This window comes from Amphimedon queenslandica, unplaced genomic scaffold (assembly GCF_000090795.2).
Source record: "Amphimedon queenslandica unplaced genomic scaffold, v1.1 AMPQUscaffold_11292, whole genome shotgun sequence".
Taxonomy (NCBI): Eukaryota; Metazoa; Porifera; class Demospongiae; order Haplosclerida; family Niphatidae; genus Amphimedon; species Amphimedon queenslandica.
Genome location: NW_003548465.1, coordinates 6645 through 8079, shown reverse-complemented (window position 1 = coordinate 8079; position 1435 = coordinate 6645). Strand labels below are relative to the sequence as shown.

At 34.6% G+C, this 1435-nt stretch overlaps 1 protein-coding gene across 1 annotated transcript in view; it reads right to left on the bottom strand.

Moving 5' to 3' along the window:
- Positions 1-594: 594 nt before the first annotated feature.
- The window catches only part of LOC100634371 (serine/threonine-protein kinase PRP4 homolog), a 5933-nt gene continuing 5092 nt past the window's right edge, over positions 595-1435 (bottom strand). The window contains exons 7-8 of the mRNA XM_003390980.3: positions 1350-1429; positions 595-964 (exon numbers count right to left, since the gene is read on the bottom strand). Coding sequence (XP_003391028.2) covers positions 758-964; positions 1350-1429 — 287 coding nt within the window. The 3' untranslated portion in view covers positions 595-757. The remainder of the gene's footprint in view (positions 965-1349; positions 1430-1435) is intronic.

Sequence of the window (1435 nt, the reverse complement as noted above, 5' to 3'; positions counted from 1 at the left end):
TCTTGTCAACCTATGAAGAATAATAAATAAATAAATATAATGAAATCACAATAATTATTTGCAACTTATGTGAACCATACAATTCCATTATTTATTAATACACTTTTATAAAAACAAAGTCTCCAAACAGGATACAGTAACACTGTACTACAGTACAACCTCCAGTGGACCTCCTGTACTGAACAAGTTCTTAAGAAAAGGAAAGAGAGAGAGGATCACACACAAAATATCAACATATAAATATTAACTAGCCTCAGGCATTTAATGACAATACATGAGGCAGTGCATAAAGTGATGACCCCAGCTCAATACAGAGCCTATAGTGCAGCAGAGGCAGCACTATAATATGAAGAGAGTGTCTTCATTATGAAGGCCTGCAAAGAAATGCATCATCATACTATCAATGATTATTATTATTATAAATAAAAGAAGAGATAAAAGAAATTAATAATAAATTAATTGTACACAAAAGAGAGAGAGAGGGAGAGGAGAAAAGGAGAAGGAAGCTGTTTAAATAAAAGACAGTTTGAATCATACAGTAGACAGTACAATTATTAGATTCATAATTACTGTGTGTTAGTAATTACAGGTTTAGCAAAAGGAGCTAATATCTGTTAGGACAAGGACAGACAACCTCGTTAGAGAAGAGAGGAGAGAGAGAAGACCAGGAAATACTCTAAAATTAAAAAGTCACAATTATTAGTTCATTATTATTATTATTATTAGCATTATCAGTACACAGTACATTGATGTACTACTAGTCTAGTTTCTCAATGATGAATGGATGCTGGAGTGCTTGATTGATACTGAGCCTCTTGGTTGGATCAAGTATAAATATCTTATCAAGGAAGTCCTTGAAGTGATGAATCTTCCTTAGGTGAGCTTCACTTGGAGACTGGGAACCAACCAGGTCTGCTAGAAGGTCACGCTGAGGAGTGAATGAGGACATCACCACAACCTTCTCCTGTAGAGGGAGAGAGGGAGTCACTACCAGCAGGAGGAGGAGGAGGACATTATAAATACATGTACATGTATATCATTGATACAGGGATGAATGGAGGGAGGAGTCCATAATGGAGATGGACAGGATGATTCTAATACAGATCCACTTCTATTAACAGTATTGTACCTTACTAAACAGGACCTTAAATTAGGAAAACTATACATGTACATGTACATGTATTATGTAGCAATTGGAGCAACCAAAATCTCCTTATATTAAACCATCAATCATTAATGCGTATAAAATACCCATTCAAATTACATGTACATTTACATGTAGAAAAAACATTACCAACATTTTTATAGCAAAATAGTTACATTACACGTATAACTCCTCTCTTGCTTACCTTCTGAGTCACTTTATCCACAGTATGATACAAGAAGTTGAAACTACTATCAAAATGATTCTCCCTAAACATTCCCTTCCTGACCA